The sequence below is a fragment of the Aythya fuligula genome, chromosome 6 (assembly GCF_009819795.1).
Source record: "Aythya fuligula isolate bAytFul2 chromosome 6, bAytFul2.pri, whole genome shotgun sequence".
Taxonomy (NCBI): Eukaryota; Metazoa; Chordata; class Aves; order Anseriformes; family Anatidae; genus Aythya; species Aythya fuligula.
In genome coordinates, this window is record NC_045564.1 from 21,963,420 (window position 1) to 21,982,170 (window position 18,751).

Sequence of the window (18,751 nt, forward strand, 5' to 3'; positions counted from 1 at the left end):
TGTTGTACTTTACATTTCTTCATGCTTATTATATTGGCACAGGATTACTTGAAGAATTAACCAAGCACTTTGGGGTAGTAAAGCTGTTTATTGTTAAGAGTGTATTAAATTTATAAATCTTGATAAAACTGTTAGGTTAAATGATATTAGTGATGTCCACAGGACCAGGATTTTGCTCAATACTAAATGTTAAATGTGGCAAATCAGAATCTGGAGAAATTGCTACCTTAATCCAATGCACCTTTAGCTAAGTGTTTATCATCCTAATGCCCTTCTGCTTGATATTTACTTCTTTGGACATAGCTACCTTACTCCTTTTGCAAATCCATGTTAGCATTGATGTCATAAAGTAAGCAGAATGAATGTGTGAAATTGCTTGTAAAATTATCAAATGAAATGAATAGCAAATATGATGACTTTTTTTCTTTTTTTTCTTTTTTTTTTTTTTTTTAAGTTGAATAAGGAAACTGTCAGCAATGATGCACTCTGGTAATGCTTACTAGAGCTGAACAGTATATATATAAGTCCGTGCAAAAGAGGCAGCTAGGCAGATCTCAGGATCCTCAAGGCTTTCCATAGTTCCAGAAGAGAGAGTAGCCACTCTAACTGCTACATATCACTTCAAAGAATAAAAAGGTAAGATTTACGTGAAATACTAGTACAGTTTGTTTGAGAAAGCTGAGTGCATTTTCTGTATTGCATTGTCCAATACAATACAGGTCCAGGGGCTTTCAACAAATTGGTATTTTCTTGACATTAATGTTTGAAGTTAATGACATCATCATTTAAATCTTTTAATCTATTGAATTAGTTCAACAGAGAATGATCCCAAATTGGGAAATCAACAGCTAGGACTGCAGAAGCAACTGAAAGAAGGAAGAGTAAGCATGTAAAGATGAAAGACTGGCATTGTAATAAGAATTGAAATGTGAAATAATAATTATTGATTTTTCTATTTTTATCTCATATTTATTTTATCTATTTTTATATCATATATTTAGATTCTTTAAATATTCATTCCTTGCAGCTACTTTCTAAATATGAATCAACAGGGATTAAGTTGGCATAATGCAAACAAAGTAAATGGGTTTATATAGACACTGATTGAAAACTGTCCAAGACAGCTTGCCACTCCATCACCCGAGAGATTGCCCTAGCTACAGATTGGTTTGTCTCAAACAACTGTAATTTTCCTATCACTACAAGATCTCAGAGAGAAATTTTATAGCATAAAAGTAAAAACTAAAACCTTTCAAAAGCTATTGTGATTATTTTATAAAATTTCATTAATTTTTTTGGCCTGCTATGGATTTCCTTATACTAGAACCATTATCTTTTACAGAACTTTACACAAGGCATGCAGTAGGTAAAGCACATCTACTTGGAAAAGTTATTAATAATTAGAAATAAATGCTACCTGCAATTTTCATATTAATAGAAATCTACATTACTCATTCATACATTTTCATATGAAACTATTCCCTTTTTTGCTGATGTAATTCCATACTTCTTATTTTTAAACTGGAAATAGAAACAAATCTAGCTTTTGAAAGATTCATTTTTGAAAACTCAGCAAGATTAAGCTAGTTAAAATTGTACCAAAAAAAATGTAACACTGTAGTGTGGAAAAGATATCTGCAATAAAATATATGGGAAAAACTAGAAAACAGATTGATGAAGGAAATAATACAAATTTCTAATTTCAAATGCAAAATACATATCACAAGACAATATTTTCAATACTACAAGTTTCTGATCAATATTTGAGATCCCATTTATTATATACTTTGAGATCATATTTGTTATATACTTTCTGGCAGTTCAAACTGTGGTGTGTTATGTTTTTTATCTCTAATCAAAAAAGAAAAGAAAACATTTCCATTAGTTTAATATGCATAGGAATAAACTTATTTGTTTTTGGTTGTTGTTTTTTTTATTATTTTTTTTGGTGGTGGAGCGGTAAGATTAGCTACAGTTTTCCTGCACCCTGACAATAAGATCATGTGTATTTTGGCAGTTATCTACTAGTGACTAAAATAACTAAAAACAAATATCTTATCTGGAAAATATTTTTTAACAGGAATAAACTAAAAAAAATAATATTTTTTTTCTGAGTATCTCATTCTCTATAAAATATGTTTCTGTTCCCAATAATAAAATAACAAAATTGTTATTTTAATACTGTTTTTCCTTTAACTTGTAGAAAACTGCTCTTGCTGATTTGGGTTACGAGTAACAAGTATTAAACATTGAACAAACAAAACTGATTCTAAACTTTTGAGATAATAATTTGACATAAGTTTAACAGCTGGTCAGTGCATTTGAAATGCTTATTTTATTAATGGACAGAATTCTCTTACTTGAATATTTTAATAATTTCTAAAAACTGCATCTATATATCTTCAGATTTTGATTCTCGAAAAAAAAAAATTTAGGAAGAAACTAAACATACATTTAATTTTAAACATATTCTTAAGGCATAATGTAGCCAATGGTAGCCAGTGAACAGTACTGTTCAGGTTCTATAGGAGTGAGGTATAAGAGAACTGAAAATCTGTTCACTGATTGCAATGGGCTTTGAATATTTATTATCAAGTTTTATATAAAAGAATAGCTTTTGGTGTCTGATACTATTATAAACAGACTGGATTAATGATGAGGCTATTTCTTCCATTCTATGTCAGTGATTTACATTTATGTAAATAATTTATGTAAATAATAAAACTGCATCATGTTTTAACAATGCTACAGGAAGCTGTAAAGTACCCAACTTTTTCTAGTTTATCGGATTAAGGAAAAGTATAACAGTCTGCTTGTGTACCATTAAGCACGGGAAATTTACTTATGTATGCTACAATAGCCAGACTCTATTTGGTGTCTAGACTCATTTATAGCTCTATCAGATAGCGGGGGGGGAGGTCATTAGATTGCAACCAAACCATTTTTGTGATCATAACAAAGTCATCTCACAAAGAATAAGGCAAAGCTTTTGTTCCATTGTTGGAAGACTAAGAAATGTGAAATTATGCATTCTGTGGGATTGACATTGGATGTCAGTGTTGCACCACCAAATTACAGCTCCAAATGAAACAGCAAAAAGAGAGTTCTATGCTATAGCTAGGGTTATAATAAGATGGAATGATTACGCACTATTTGTTGGTACTATAGGCAGGATATATGTAGGTGTAGAAATTAAATCTCATATATCAGGGCATTACAGAAGGCAGAAAAGAGTCACCATACACACTAGGAAAAGCAAGCAAAAAAATATATTGTCAGTAGCTTTTGATGGAGACAGGGAAATCCTCTCCATTGCTTAGCAGTACAATCCACCAGGATCAATTTATTTTCCCATTTTTTATCAAGGTTTTATTAAGATTTAGATTCAAAATACCTCAGTATTTTGATACTGGCATTGAGGTATTATAGTATTTATATTACTCATTAAGACTATCTTAAAAATTAGATCTCACAAAATACTAAAATCAATGTTTTCCTAACCATAGATAAAATGCCTGCCAACAGTCGAGACTTACAACTTCATTTCATAATAGATGGAAGAAACAAACTTCCAAAAAAAATTTCTTCTCTGAAGCTGGGGCATACTAGTGGGATAGAATAGAAGTCCTACAGCAGCAGGACTATTGATGCTGGAGTAAACTTTTTGCACGGCTTATTGCAGAACCATGTCCAAATCTCAAAACAGAGTAATTTATACCTTCTCTACATATAATTTCTTCAAAACTTCCACATGGCTTCCTCCAGCCCATAGTATATTTAAATCCAGCCTATTGCAGCAAGGCACTACCACAGAGAATAGACATGTTTTCTCTCAGGCTGCCGTATTTTATAAATCATTGAATTTAAGCGAACAAAGACATTGGAGCTGGAGAAGTTCAATGCAGATGACATTTAGTGGGGAGATTTATTTTTTTTTTTTTTTGCTGGGCCTTGGTTTGCCACGTATAGCTTTACTTCAGTGCACTCATTTCATTTATCATTATGTTTTTCAGGCTGTAACATAAACTTCCATAGAAAAATGTCATGGATGGCAGAAAGGCTCTTTCAAATACTCAAGTATCAGTCCAAGTGCATGATGATGATATTACTTCCAGTGACATTTTGCTCTTGTGAACTCACTGCAACTTCTGTTGCTTTTAATGTGATCTATACTGATTTTAAAGTTAGAATGATTTACTGTTCATCATTCATTTAATTGGCGTTTACTCATTGAATGAATGGTATATTTAATTTCTTTGTCAAGGTCTAAAGCAGCTAACATTTTAAATTCATTTTCTTTTCTATACAGTCGTTCCAGAAATTTAAGGGATCAAAACCAATAAACAATAAATACTAATAAACAATAAATACTAACTGATTTTTTTAAGTAGGTTTCCTCTCATTTCCTGTTTATACAGATGCCCTCAGTGCAAAATACTTCTGAAACTATTAGCCATTAGCTGCTCATAGTCCTTTTTGCACAGGGTTTTGGGAGCCCAAAATGAATAGCATTTCATTTTTCAGGATTGTATGTCAACAGGCTAATATTAGTACATTAAATAATGAAAATAATAGCACATAGGGAATTAAGAAGAACATTTTTCCCACTGGTGACTATTCACTAAAAGTGAACTGCACTACTTGTATGAGTAAACCAGTCACTAATTCAAGTACTAAAGAGACACCTATCAATAAGCCATTCACTCTCCTGCAATATGTTTTCTTTCCAAAAAGGAAAAAAATTAAAGGAGCATGGAGAGTCAGGAAGAACGAATGAGGATCTGATGTGACAAAGTTCTTGACAGCAATTTGCTGCTTTTTTTTTTTTTTTTTTTAGTAAATGAGATGGAAAAATATAAAAGTCACAGCAATACCCTAGTTTTTCTGTAAAACATTATTACAGAAACTGATCCAATATTTACCATCAGAAGAATGCAGAGCAAAGGAGATGCAGACCTTTATACTCATATTACAGAAGAAACTGAGGATGCAGCTAGTCTCCACTCACCTTGCAGTCTGGAACACAGACTAAAGCTTAAAGATAGGAATAGATATTACATCTGGAATGCCTACCCAAGGCACTGTAGTCTCCATCCAGTTACACAAGGTCTCAATATCTTCAAGTTTAGATCAGCATTAAGGATCTTTTTGATATAATTGATTTAGTGGTATGTAAAGACGATTACATTTTTCTTTGTTGCCTTATTTCTGTTTTTACAGGCAATGAAAATGAAAAGTGTTTATTTTGTTGCTGGGCTCCTTTTAATGATAGTTCAAGGCAGCTGGCAAAATCCTCTTCAGGATACAGAGGAGAAATCAAGGTAAATTCTGTTGATCAACTTCTAGAAAGCCTTGGCCTTAACTTTGTTTTCTTATAGTTCAAAGCAAAACATACAGTGACATATATTATTCAAAGTACTTTATCTACCATTGGATTTCTATCAATCCTTTGCAGGAATCTACCATTCCTGCAAACTGAGGCACAGAAGTTTCACTACTTCAAACAATAGCTGCCTTAGGTATCCAAGAAGACCTTGTAACTGTGCAGTATCCAATCCACTATATTGATTAATTTTACCAGCAAGCTAGTGATCAATAATATCCCACTTTTTTTTTCTTTTTTTTTTTTTTTACCTTGTAAGACTATAAAATTATATTGTTAAAAGAAAAGTCAGTGTAGAATGTACTATAATCATTGTCTATTAACAGGTTCTAAACTTTTCTCAGATCTTTCAAAGCTTCCCAGTCTGAACCATTAGATGAATCTAGACAGCTGAATGAAGCGAAGCGTCATTCACAAGGTACATTCACCAGTGATTACAGCAAGTACTTGGACACCAGACGAGCTCAGGATTTTGTGCAGTGGTTAATGAGCACTAAAAGAAATGGGTAAGCCTTTTTGCTCACATTGCTATAGATCTCCATACACAGAAAACAGCCAAAAATCTAGTACCTGTCTGAATTCAGTTTCTTGATTTCAGCTTCCCATCACAGGTCATGTATAACCATCAAATGACTAATGTGCTTAAGGAAAATTTATATATATCATTAATATGTTATTAGAAATGAGAGCTATATGCAAAATCAGTCAAAAGGATTTGGATAAATCAAGTGTATCTGATGTGCCACCCAAACTGAGACTGTATCAGCTTCTTTGGGACAGATTGTTTCAGTGAACCAACTTAGTTCAGTATGAATCATGTCAGTAAAGATAATATAAAGATGTCACCTTTAGACCTTAATAAAACTTTCCATGGTTACTCTAATCCTGAAGTTTCATTTGTGAAAAGGGATCTAAGGTTTAATCCTTATTGACTGCTGGATTACAGATATACCATTAAGGTGTAAATTGGTGTGTCTTTTTAAAGATACACTTAAACACAAGCTAACAAGCTGAGAGCAAGGATAATGTAAGAGCATGTAATTCTATGCCCTGTGTTCTAGAAAAGATCTGTCCACAAAATAAAAAAAAATCCATTTAAATCCCTGTGGGAGCCTTTAAAATATAAAGTAATAATTTCTAGATATTGTATTAATTTAAATAATAGAATTATAGAATAGTTTGGGTTGGAAAGGACCCTAAAGATCATTTAATTCCTACCCCCTTCCCATGGACAGGGACACCTCCCACTACACCAGGTTGTTCAAAGCCCCATCCAGCTTGGCTTCCAGGGATGGGGCATCCACAGCTTCTCTGGGCAACCTGTTCCAGTGCCTCACTAACTTCATAGTAAAGAATTTCTTCCTTAAATGTGTAAGTCTGAAAGTATTTATATTCATCCATCAGTCTTGGTTGTTTATGACAATATTTAAATAATAACCAATTATCATGCTCATGCATACTCTGCAATGTACTGGTAATAATGATCCAATGATTTTGGAATTCCACTACAGCCAACAAGGACAGGAGGACAAAGAGAATGACAAATTCCCGGACCAGCTCTCAAGGTATTCTAGTTGCCACAACTCATTACTCAAAAACAAGTCAACCTCATTTCCTCATTTTCTGTTAAACAAGGAAGAAAACTAGTATTCTCTACAATGTTAACATAATACAAGAAATACCTATCAAAAGAAATTTTCTGCACCCATTTTTTATGAGGAAAGAAAGCGTCTGGCATTTATTCCTGTACCTCTGTGCTATAGGTGTGTGCAATGCCTTCAGGGAATGCAATGGCATGAGAACAACAGATTTTAGCAAAGAACATACCAAGTAATAAAGGAGAGTAGAGAATAAAAAAAAAAAATACAAATACAAAAAAGGTTGCCAAAAATCATTGTGTTAAGGGAAAGAAAACCAATTAGAATACTAAGGAAAGGTCAATTGCCAGGCACCAACTTTTGGGGGGCTGATAAAACATGATACAGTGTTTGGCCCTCAGTATTCTATCAAATTTTATACAAATTGCTCATAACAGAAAAGGAGAACACAAGACCTGCTGGAGGTCAAAATTTTGTTTCCTGACAATGATTCTGGGACAAGGTTTGAGGGTTTCAAAATTTGGAGCAAACAATAACTACAAAACACTAAGTGTTTTTGCAAAATAGATTTAAATACATATATTCATTTTACCTTTTGTTAGAAAATCCGGAGAGGGCATCTTGGATCACAAAGATCTTTCAATTCAAAACACTGTCAATATAATACAAAATCTGTGATAATGTTTGAGCTTCAGTGAAACATGTATCAACAAAATCAACATTTCATCAAAAATGTTCCAAACTAGAGTTAGCATGCTGATGGAAAATGCGGATGGTACCAAATTGGGAGGAATAGTGAAATCTCAGGAAGACAAAATATAATAGAAAGTGCTAGAGGCACTGAAAATTGGGCAGAAATTAGCAAATTCTGAAATAGAAATTCAAGGGAACTTATCTGGGAAAAATATTCCAACATATGTCTACTTCTCAGTGCAGTTTGTTTTCCTAAGGGCCAGTGTGACATAATTTTGCCATATCAGAGAAAAAAGCATGTTGGGGGGGAGGTTATTTTCTTTATTAAGCTGGAGATGATCAGGTTTGAAATTGTTCCAAGATTATCACTTGGTTGGAATTATGTGTGTCCACAAAGCAATTCAAAGTGCAGCAGACTGATATTAAAAGGGGTTAAATCTGAACAGTTTGGCTGTTTGTGCTGAATACAGAAGGACTGTCTTTAAAACTTTCTTTTAATTTTAGGTGAGCGCTCATTGAGTAGTCTTATTGAGGTAGCAAAAAGTATATCTGTAGAATACTATAAATTTTGTTGAGCAGAGCTAATTAATCTAGCAAAAAGCCTTTCCAATGCAGCTCTTTAAGCTTTCAGCACCTAATTTGATTTGCTTAGAACTAGTTCAGTTATTTCTACACAAAACTGTACTGTGTAGCACAGGCATTGCTTTTAGAATTGAAAGACAAAAATAGCAAGGGTAATTTCAGAAGCAAAGAAAACCCCTCTCTCTAATAAGAAATGTTAGTTTAGTGGGGAATATAAATTAATAGAAGTTAAAAAATACAGTCTGATCCTACAGTATTGCTCTTCTTTCAGCAATGCAATCTCCAAGCGTCATGCTGAATTTGAGAGACATGCTGAGGGCACCTACACCAGTGATATCACCTCTTATTTGGAAGGTCAAGCTGCCAAAGAATTCATTGCTTGGTTAGTGAATGGACGAGGAAGAAGAGAGTAAGAATCCATCCATTCCTATTACTAAATTTTGCCTTGCTTTCGAGGTTAGAAATCAAGTCTGATGAAACCTTGATGTGTTTTTGATGATTCTTGCTGTACTTCATGTTTCCCTTTTGTAATAGAAGACATTCTGTGGGTGTTAGACTACCATTTTAAGTTACTGTGTTCAAACACATTGAAACAAACCATTTCAGTATGCTGTTACACTCTGAAAGGTCAAGTTATACTTAAGGTCTACATATCTAAAACTAAACCAGACCTTCCTCTACTTACCACCTTTCCCACTTCACACAAGATTGCTTACAGTCTCAGCTCTCATTGATTGAGATAATTCAAGTCACTGTCATCTTAAATTCCTTTGTTGTTGTTGTTGTTTGTTTGTTTGTTTTTCCCAACCTCTGCAGTCAATTTTCACTCTGCAGTATTTCCAAGGTTAAATTTTTGCCAATGTCACTGCCACCACAGCTGTAGTCCGTGCTCTGGTGATTATTCCCAGCAATTACTGATGTCTTCTTTTCCTCTTCCTATGATTGACAAACTCCCCAAGCTGCTGCTGCCAAAGTAACCATCATTTCCTACAACTATATCTTGTTTTCATTTTTAAGACACTTCTACTTCTTTTGCTGTGGTTTACAGATTCCAGGACTCACAGCTCCACAGTTTTGATTTACTTACATCTCTGCTTTCTTTCATGCTTATCTTGCTCTCCATATTGCATATTTCTCAAAACCTATTCACTACATTAGCTCACTCATGATCTTGTATCTTTTTTGTGTTAGTCTTACACTTGCAACAGCCTTAACTTCAGTCCCCTTCAGGCACTTTCTGTCTTATCATAGTCCCTACTCTGCAGGGTTAGGAGTTACACCATGCAAATGACACTGCCCACTTTTTAACTGTTCTGTATTTATATGTGCCTTTAGACTGTAAGCTCTTCGGGGCAAGGATTTCATCCTATAATTATATATTCTACTAGCTGTAAAGTATTATGTAAGTCTTTCGTTCTATATAAAGATAATAAATAACAATAACAATAAAATATCATCTGTAAGACAAGATTGTGTGTTGTAGTCAAGGAAGTCTAATTAGGTAAAAGTAAATTTTGGAAATAATGATGATTTCCTGAAAAAAATAATTAGTGATTTCCCGAGTTAAATGAATGAGGTCCGCTATACAGATAAGGGAAAGGCTGGTGCCACTTCATAGTGATCTGCAGTTGTTTTTTCTGTACTTTCATTTTCATGAACAGAGATAGGGTTTTTTAGTATTTGTAAGAAAGAGATTACAACTGAGCTAATGAACTGAGCTTAGAAACCTATATGGACAATTACACAGAGCAGCTTCCTGCTTCCCAGTATTTAGCATTATTTGTAGTCAGACTTGCATATAGCTTTCCCTAATATCAATTAATGAAAAGAGACAGTCTGCCCGTCACTGATCCCAGAGCATAGTGTGCTTCAGTATCAGCACACCTTATTGGAACCCATTAAAATCTCCCTTTCTTTGATGGGTTGAAACAAGCTTTCTAAATAAGGCCCTTGGCACAACAGTTTTCCAGTGGTAAAAAAGGTAGAGAGCAAGAATCAGGATCTGATTCCAAATACAAAATTCAATTGTGGAAAAAAAAAAATAGATTTTATACATATATTGATTGTAATTCAGGTATTTTACACCCTCCCAAATTGCTGCTTTTACCGTCTAAACGTTTATGAAGTATAAAGTAAGTATAAAACTAAGACTTTGTAAATCAAACAAAAAAAGTTTGAAAATTTGACTATAATGTTTTAGTACTGATATTTCTTTTTAAAAAATATTCTTAGTAAGTTTTATTGTGATAAATTATTTTTTCAGTAAATTATTATTTACTGTGAGTTTTATTGATGCCTAGTCTACTTAGTGTAGTCTGAGTTATGGTTTTGCATGTATGGCTTTTTCAAAAAAATCATAGAGAGGAATCTAGACTTACCTAAATGAAGAGTCCTGCCTGGTAAAGGGAAACTTTTATTCTTTCTTCTGTTGTTAAAATAATGCTTCAAAATATGTGCTTTGTGCTATACTTTGGCCATAACATCTGGCTCAACCTTTAACTCCTTAAAACCACGGGAAATGTATTAAGACCCTGTAATAAGGCCCTCTTAAACAGTTTGTTTATTTTGATCTGAAAATTGCTTCATAATTTCTTCCCTTTAAAGTTTCCCAGAAAAAACTCTTGTAGCTGAAGAAATGGGCCGAAGATACGCAGATGGCACTTTCACAAGTGATATCAACAAAATCCTGGATGACATGGCTGCCAAAGAGTTCCTAAAATGGCTGATTAACACAAAAGTTACCCAAAGGTGCTTAAATTTTGATAATATTTATATTAATATACTGGGGTTTTAAATGTATATGCCACATGTAGGGAAAATACAGCTCATTTTTCTCTTAACTATTGAGATATATGTGTAAACATGTTACAAACTTTATTTTACAGACAGTGCTGAACAATGATAAGACACTATAAACAGAAGCCATTCCAAATACAAATTGTATTTTGCATCAGTGGTGAACCTGGTGAACCTATTTGATAATTTCCTATTTAACTTCAGCGGAGTTTTGCCACTTACCAGAAGTGAGGTCATATTAAATTACTGAAAAATAAAATTCTCCTTTGCCATGGGCATTAAAAAATCAGAAATGTTTATTGGGAAAATGACACCAAATTCATTATTCTTTAAAGACTGTGATATAAAACTGCCTTAAATTGTGGCTTGACATTAGGGAATAAGGTACTGCTATATGAGTTCCTGATGGCTAACAACTTAAGAACCCTGTTTTAATTTTCCTGTAAATAGGTAAATGCTGATGGAAAAGCAACATTTTCTATCCGAGCTCTGCAAACAAGTTAATATTTTAGGATTATTTGCTAACATTAGCAAAGGATTTCAAAAAAATAATAAAATGCTCACTTGAGGCACTTATGAATGGCAAGATTTTCTAAAATGTTGGATATCCATTGCAGAAGTTTATTACTTTTAGTCTTTTGACTACTAAAGGACCCAAAATCACTAGTTGATCTTGAAAATCTAGTACAAGACATACTGTCTCAAAAAATGTAGAAGTTATCATTCAAACACATTTTTGACTAACTTTTTCATATTTTTGTGTTTGTTTGTGGTTAAGCACTGAAACAGTTTAAGATAATCATCTATATGAGACTATTAAAAAGATTTTCCTTTCAGAGTAATTGTTGTCTCTAATTGTAATTAGAGAGAGGCATCGAGGGGTTTGTGGAACTAACATCTACTAACTTAACAAGAAAAAATGTTTGACAGGTATTTCATAAATCTTGGGAGATTTATAATATGTTCTAATTGCCTTTTTTTTTTTTTTTTTTTCCCAGGGATCTTTTGGAAGAATACCAGTAAAAATGCAGAATAAAAATGGGATAAATGAAGATCTTCATCAACTGCCAGTTATTAAGAGATTCTGAAATCTGTATTGTCATTTACATTCAGTGTAACAAAGCTATGTCACCTTGCATGCCAGGAATTAATTGTAGTGTTGTTTAGTGTTGCCAAAAGACTATATATATGGAATGCCTGTTGTCTGAGGGATGGCTGTCTTAATAGCTTTAAGACTATGAAAGTTCCACATTTTCATATTTTCCATTTATTATGACTGAAATAATTCCATTTATATTTACATATGAAATTATTTTTCTAAAAAGCTGACATACGATGATTCAATTGTCAATTATATGTGATATTTTTAACGGTCTGGCAGTTGCAAATGTCTGAGAAGTGAATATCCCTGTTGAAACCTTTGTTATAAAAAGGCTAAGCTTTAAGGATATTAAATGATAGCCTTAAATAAATTTTTTCAAGCTTCTTTTCTGTTGACTTTTAATGTGTATATCCCTTCTGCCTATTTTAATTTTATTCTAATATGTTAGTGTCACTGAGATCTTGGAAGTGGTTTGTTTGGAATCATAAAACAAAACCAATGTTTTGCTTGGTCACTTTTTCTCCATAATGGTTTCCTGACAAGAGATGTATGAACTTTGCATTATCCTTAGTTAAAAAAGAAATAATGTAAGATAAAGCTAGAGGTGGAAGCAAGACTGAACAGTACTCATTAGCATAACATTTTGTTTCTCAGCAAAAGCAGAAGGACAGCTTTGAAAGATGCTAAGTGCAATATACTTTCTTAGAGTGGAAACTCTTCCACCCAGTTTCTTCAGGTTTTATATGATTGCCACCTTAAATGGCCCTGGAATCACTCTTATTTGTGTTGTATTCTTTTCTTCCTTCTTCCTCTGAAAACCATTGTGCCCATCATCTCTTGCAGCTAGCAGCATTGCACTAAAACATATTAGAACTACTGTTATTTCAGTGCCTTCATTCTGGTCTCAGTGTTTCTAGCAGTCCAAACTCTTTTATACTCTTTTATATTTTTGTAAGTACAGTAGTAGCTGCAACTCTTTAACAGACTCAGTTGCTTTTATGCACCTATTACTTCTTAAGAATCCCCAAACTCCTTTTTTGTCCTTTGCCATAATAGCAGCATGCCAGGTATCTATACTAAAATGCCCCGATCGACAGGTGTTGGATCAGAATTGGAACCTATAAATTTGGCTAAGAATTACTAGTATTGCTTTGAGTCTCCTTTGTTTTTCAAATACACCTACAATTTTCAGTAGTGGTCTGGAATCCTCCCAATGTACTATAAGGCACCAATATTCTGTAATTTCACATCAGGACTGATCATACCCAACTTTGCACCTAGAACAGTTTTTTGACAGTAACAGATACTTTTTCTATTAACCCAATTTAAAACTATTAAAACTCAGTTGAACTTTGCTCTTAAAATAACTATCAGAGCATCCAAAATATCATTGGAGGTTAAAAGGGGGAAAGGAGGGAGGAATGTAAATGTGTTGTATGTTTAACCTAATTTGCATAGAGTGGTTTGATACCAAGTACAGTTATACACGGCTGGATCCATATGGTCCAGGCTGAGATGGTACAATTAACTCTTTTATTTCTATAGACTGAGAAAATGTCTTTAATGTGTTTTACTCCATTATGTCCAGGATATTCTGTATTCTGAAGGTCAGAATTCCTGAATTACCAATTGTTGTGTCTGTCCCCAGTGTACTTGAGTATCTTCTGATGATGGCTTAGTCATCTATGTAAGTACTGTTTTCCACATTTTTACAAATTATGTTTTTATGAACAGAAGGGATATAAATAACATTCTCAAAGTTATGCAGGTTGCTTGGAACACAACAAAAATATTTAAACTGTAATTTTCTGAGTCCCAATTTAGAGCATGAATCAAAAGACACCCTTTCTTCAGAAATCAGATGAAGTTAAGCAAGCTCCAGAAGTTCCAAACACAAGTTTTAGCAGAACTGGACTAGGAATTACGTACCCTGAAATAACAAGGTCATTTGGAATCAAGCACAAGGTACGTGCCAAATATTTCTTGTACATACTAGATGTAATTAAGATAATGGTATAAATGTAAATAAGTAGCATTCACTTCTTCAAAAAGTGTCTGTACTAGACAATAGCTATTCACGTCTTCAGGCTGATAGAAAGCAGAATAGCTGCAGCAGTCAAGGCTACAGAGAATTGCTATTTATATTTTAATCTTAATTTTGTACTCTAGTAAGGGAGAGATCTTGCCTTTCTAAGGCCTTTTGCTGTGAGTGGTATATTTGTAGAAAAATTTAGGAATTTGAGAGTGGCCTTGAGACTGCTTTTAAATAATAAATGTTCTTCAAAGTCTCCAGGCAATGAAGCAACAGCTGTCTGTTATTATTTTGATTGCATTCCCTGTGGTCCTCTGCTTGTATGAGGGGGGCTTCAATTTGCTCTGTACAAGTAAAGGAAGGGAAGTGTGACTGCCTAAGAGAATCTTGCTCAGGAGCACATTGCAGCATTACATACAGGGATACGCCCTCATCCACTCTCAGAAACATTAATCCTTCTTTCACCCTTTTCAGTCAAGGACCAAAACTGCATACAGCTTGCTAAAATCAAATGTCCAGGTGTGCATAAGGGATCTTGACTTTTATGCTACGAAGGATGACACTGTTATGATGCCCCTCTACACCTTGAGTAAGATTTATGTCTACAGAGTTAGGCTATGGATCCCATCTTATGGGAAACACATTGTAAATGTATCATAGATGCAGCTTATGGTGCAACAACTATTTTTTTTTTGTTTTAATTCTCTCCCCACTGACTTCTTCACTCTACTAGAAAACTGAACCTTATACCTTCTTTAAGATGTATGAAAACAGTACCACTGCGCCAGATACTTTGACTTTGTTGTGTATATGCAGTTTCTAAAATTGCATATTCTGTGCATTCATGCAGATATTTAGAATCCTCTGTGCTACCCAGAATTCCAGCGACTTTATATTCAAAAGCGTTCCCAATATTTTCTCCTTTATTAACTATATTTGGACCTTAATTCTACAGCTTCCTTCCTATATTCCAGTCTATTTGTTAAGTATCTGGAAAAATAAGCATGTTCAAGAAACAAAACAAAACAAAACAAAACAAACAAAAAAACTAATTGTAATTAAATATCATATTTCAATTTTCTTTCCCTTTTTTCTTAAACTCTTTTCCTCTGAACACACAAAAAAAAGAACAGAAACTTGAGATACTATAACCATTCAATTGTGCTCTGTGGGCATGTGACAAGAATTTTCAGTTGCCAGAAAATTCATTTTTTAGAGAAAAATACATAAACTTGAAAGAACTAAATGACAGCTGCTATTAGCCACATCAAAATGACTGTTCCAATGATAATAACCACAGGAAGCAAGTTGTTTTGTTTTGTTTTCTTATTTGTTTTCCTGATTTACAGTTAACTCTCTTCACAGTACTCTCATTGTAATGAAGAATTACCAAACTGTCCTTATGCTATTTCAGCATAAAAAGGAAATTCCTGGGGGGGGGGAAAAAAAAAAAAAAATATATATATATATATATATATATATATATATATATATTTGTTACCAAAAGACACACTTCACTCAAGTGGAGCTTGAACACTCTTCAGTGCTAACAGCATTTTTGCTTTTTCTTCCTCACAGCATGTTTGAATTGAGCTATGGAATTAGTGTAAAACTTTTCCTAGCACTCACTTTGTCTCCTGTAGCCATATGTTGAGACATCTGGAATACATTATTGCATCTGTAAAATAGACTGTATATATCTTAGTCCCAAACAATTTTGTTGTTGTTGTTCTGCAGAACAGAGCTTATTTTTTTTCCATTTTTCCTATTAGACTTCTCCAGATATTTATGGAGGGAAGATTCAATTAAATATAAGAGCCTTGAGTTCTACTGAGGCTAGAAGCCTGAAAGAGACATCACATCTGGCATGTCCACCAAGTGTTTAGGGAAGCCAGCCTTAAGGCTGAAAGCTGCATTTTGGTTCTTTCTAGTAAGTAGCTCTTCTTAGTTATACAACTTGCTTAACCTTATTCTTAATGAATACTTTTGTGTTCAGCATACAGTATGATGAACAACTATGGTTTCTCAATTTTTATTGTGTAGCAGCCACTGCTGAATATTCATTTCATTAATCTCTTGGCATCATATTAACACATCTGATTGCAAAAGAACTTCATGGTAGAAAGGAATTTGAAATATTTGGCTGGAAACACTTTTTAGGTCTCAGGCTATCACAAAAGACAATCCGACAGAGCACCCAGAAGCACAACCATTACAAATATTTTTGGGATCACTGATATTTTGATTAAACAAGAGCAACTTAAGATTCTTCCAAGGTGTATAAAATCAATGCTAGCTACCATTGCAATTAAATGGAAAGCATATTCTGCTACCTTTACTCTTGATGGAAAATTCAGGTGGTTCTCCGTACACAATGTGGTCCCACAAACTTCCTTAGTATGACCAGAGTCAGAAACACGGCAGGCTAATAGACATTTTGGTCTTAGAAACATAAATCCAAATTTGCAAAGGTATTTAAAATTCTGTGCCCACTGGAGCTAGCAGAAGCTAGGCATACGTTTTGTCAGTGGAGGTCTTTTCCTTCTTAGAATAATCACTGAGAAACACTAAAAGCTTGCAGATAATCTCTCAACATATTATTAAACTGCAACTTGGCTAAGAAAAGCTTGAGAGTATTCAGGTGCATTTTACCAGAGAACTGAGATTATACCTTGACCATGCTACACTTTGAGACATAGGATGGTCATCGTTTAAATGCTTTGAACATAGAAAACAAAGCATACATTGGCTGGTTATATGCATGTTTTGATTCCTGCTCAATGGGAAGAGGAACATTTACCTTAGGGGGGTTGGCTGATTTCTGTTTGGTTTTTGTTTTTTCTTGTTAGTGAGTCAGGCACATAATGGTACAGCGTACTAGATAGATACTGAGTATTCAAATGGACCTGTAAGACTTCTGAAAGTCCATCTAATATGAAAGACTGCCACTTCACTATAATTTTACTTTTTAACAGTCCACCATGGGCTCACCTGTACAACAAAATTAGCAATAAGCAAGCTGTGAATTTCCATCACGTTAGATACTATGTTGCAAACTTTGTCTTCTGTTGTTAAACGTCCATTTTGCAGACTTACACAACGATCTACCTTTTATGACAAGAACCAGTACTAAAGAATGTAATATAAAACCTTTTTAACTACATTTTTATCAGTCTTTCCAGAACTCGAGAGAAAGAAGTTCAAAGAGTAGAAACCTGAAATGCTGGTGTTATTATGTCATTAAGAGCTTTGCCGTTGGCGTTTGGAGACAATTCACTTCTGGGACCTCCGCGTGGGCGTTATCTGCTTTCCTACAGAAATGCTTTCAGTGTCAAGGGTCCTTCCTCTCCAACGTATAGCTTTGTTACCCCGCTCACAGCGTTTGAACCGAAGGCGAAACCACAGCTCTGAGAAACCCCGCGAAGCTGCGGAGCTAGCAGGAAAAACGTGATCTCGCTCAGCCCCCAGCGCCTGCCGCTGCTCGCTTCCTGCAAGCGGCAGCCGCCCCCGGCCCCAAGCGCCCAGCGTTGCTCCGAGGCCGGTCCCGCGGGCGGCAGCAGCTTCACAGGGCCCCGAGGCAGGCCCTTTGCTCGCCTCCCCTCCCTTCGCCTCGCCCCCGAGCCCAGAACAGCCGCCGCGGCCCCGCCTGCCGCCTCACAGCGCTGCTCCATCGCACCATGAAGGTGAGTCCGGAAGAGGGGGGCCCCGGGCACCCCCTGCTCGGGGCGGGTGGCACAGGTCGTGGGCCCTGTGCGGCTGCCTCCTGACGGGACTTCTCCTTGCAGACCGTCCTGAAGTGGCTGCTGGGGCTCCTGGGGGTTGCCGTTGTCATCACGGTCATCGCCGTGCCCGTGGCTCTGCTCACCGGCAGTAAGTCCGCCGCCGGGCTGGGACGGAGGGAGGGAGGGAGGGAGGGGTCCCCGAAACTGCCGGGGCTCGTTCTCTGCCGGCCTTGGGGGGGCTCTGCCCCCGCACGGGGGTGGGATTCGCGGTTGGAGTTTTGCTGAAAGTTTGTACTCGTGCGTTGGTAGGGTTGGCGCTCTGAAACTGGGAGGTACTTCAAGAAGGTGTCTCACTCACCTAGAGGGCTTGGGGGAGAAATTAGAAAGACGCTTAATTCTCGTGTAAACTTAGAAAATGCTAGTTACAAGTATTACGAGTTTCAGCACTTTTTTCCTAGCACAGCTGAAAGCTGTAGAACTGGCAGTAAAATGCCAACTGTTAAGTTCTCTAGGGTGTGTTGAAGAGATAAGATTATACTTCTTCTGATTTGCTTTGTTTGCACAACTTTTTATTTGTTAACATTTATTGAATGAAATTATACAATGCTGTTACAGAGGTCAAAAAAAAAAAAAAAAGTAGGAAAAGATTTGGAATGTGTTTTTGGACTCTGATCAGTTTGTACTTTCCAGGTTGACATTGTAGCTTTGATGTTAATGTAAAACAGCATTAAATCTTCATCCAGCAATACATTGCTCCCACCTGGTATGGCCAGGCTGCAGATTAATGACTCTCGTTATGTTCTCATGATTAACAGCTGAGCTGTATAATATGTAGAATTCAGC

General features: G+C 35.2%; 2 protein-coding genes across 2 annotated transcripts in view; both read left to right on the forward strand.

The window, feature by feature from the left end:
* Positions 1 to 589: 589 nt before the first annotated feature.
* On the forward strand, positions 590 to 12,280 carry GCG (glucagon). Its single transcript, XM_032190441.1, has 7 exons — positions 590 to 636; positions 5,221 to 5,321; positions 5,728 to 5,889; positions 6,895 to 6,948; positions 8,528 to 8,665; positions 10,861 to 11,004; positions 12,051 to 12,280. The coding sequence occupies exons 2-7, from the start codon at positions 5,224 to 5,226 to the stop codon at positions 12,073 to 12,075; spliced, it is 621 nt and encodes a 206-aa protein (XP_032046332.1). The 5' UTR covers positions 590 to 636; positions 5,221 to 5,223; the 3' UTR covers positions 12,076 to 12,280.
* A 5,583-nt stretch (positions 12,281 to 17,863) lies between these two features.
* DPP4 (dipeptidyl peptidase 4) overlaps positions 17,864 to 18,751 on the forward strand; it is a 39,534-nt gene continuing 38,646 nt past the window's right edge. The window contains exons 1-2 of the mRNA XM_032190032.1: positions 17,864 to 17,869; positions 17,972 to 18,056. Of these exons, the coding sequence (XP_032045923.1) occupies positions 17,864 to 17,869; positions 17,972 to 18,056 (91 nt within the window). The remainder of the gene's footprint in view (positions 17,870 to 17,971; positions 18,057 to 18,751) is intronic.